The sequence below is a fragment of the Morus notabilis genome, unplaced genomic scaffold (assembly GCF_000414095.1).
Source record: "Morus notabilis unplaced genomic scaffold, ASM41409v2 C11284277, whole genome shotgun sequence".
Lineage (NCBI taxonomy): Eukaryota > Viridiplantae > Streptophyta > Magnoliopsida > Rosales > Moraceae > Morus > Morus notabilis.
In genome coordinates this window covers 1-681 of record NW_010384228.1, presented here as the reverse complement: position 1 = coordinate 681, position 681 = coordinate 1, and the positions used below count along the sequence as shown (strand labels likewise).

At 40.4% G+C, this 681-nt stretch overlaps 1 protein-coding gene across 1 annotated transcript; it reads left to right on the top strand.

The window, feature by feature from the left end:
* Positions 1 to 172: 172 nt before the first annotated feature.
* On the top strand, positions 173 to 539 carry LOC112094821 (dihydropyrimidinase-like; the record flags this gene model as incomplete). The annotated part of the gene is made up of 2 exons (XM_024176506.1): positions 173 to 265; positions 372 to 539. Coding segments are annotated over exons 1-2 (258 nt in total), but the record flags the coding sequence as incomplete, so codon positions are not given.
* Positions 540 to 681: the final 142 nt, after the last annotated feature.

Below are 681 nucleotides of genomic sequence, written 5' to 3'. Positions count from 1 at the left end.
TTTTTTTATGCACAACATGATCAAAGCTAAAACAACGCATCCAACGGCTCAAATGGAAAGACATAGGTGTGAGCTAAATTGTGTGTAACACGCCGTAGAAATTCCCGTAGGATTTGAAAAGTATAAAGCCAATTGGCAGAATCGTTACGTCCACCCTCACTGCTTCCAGAGATTCATGGATTCAATCTTCAGATCCCAAATTTTCCATCTTCCCTTACTTGTTCTTCTCTTCTTCTGCCTTCCTTCAATCTCCGAATCCAACCAGGTACTAACAATCTCTACTTTCTGTTTGGTTGACTAGAAACCGTGGGAAAAATTGCTTGCTTTGTTTGTAAGAGAGTTTGATTTGCTAACTATCTTCGGTGTTCCAGTTCGGCGATACAGTATTTGGATATGGCGAATCCACATGCGGGGTTTCTTCGCCGTCGGCGTCGAAAATACTGATAAAGGGAGGGACTGTTGTGAACGCTCATCAGCAGGAGGTTGCTGATGTTTATGTGGAGGATGGGATCATTGTTGCCGTTAAGCCTCACGTTCAAGTAACGTTTTTTCAAGCTTTGGTTTTTGTGAATGTTTTTGCTTGATGAGGATAGTTGAACTTGGATTTCAATTTTGAGTTAGATAAGCTGGTCTTTGACTTTGAAATCAAATGTTTTCCAACCATTCATTTCCTTTTTTTTT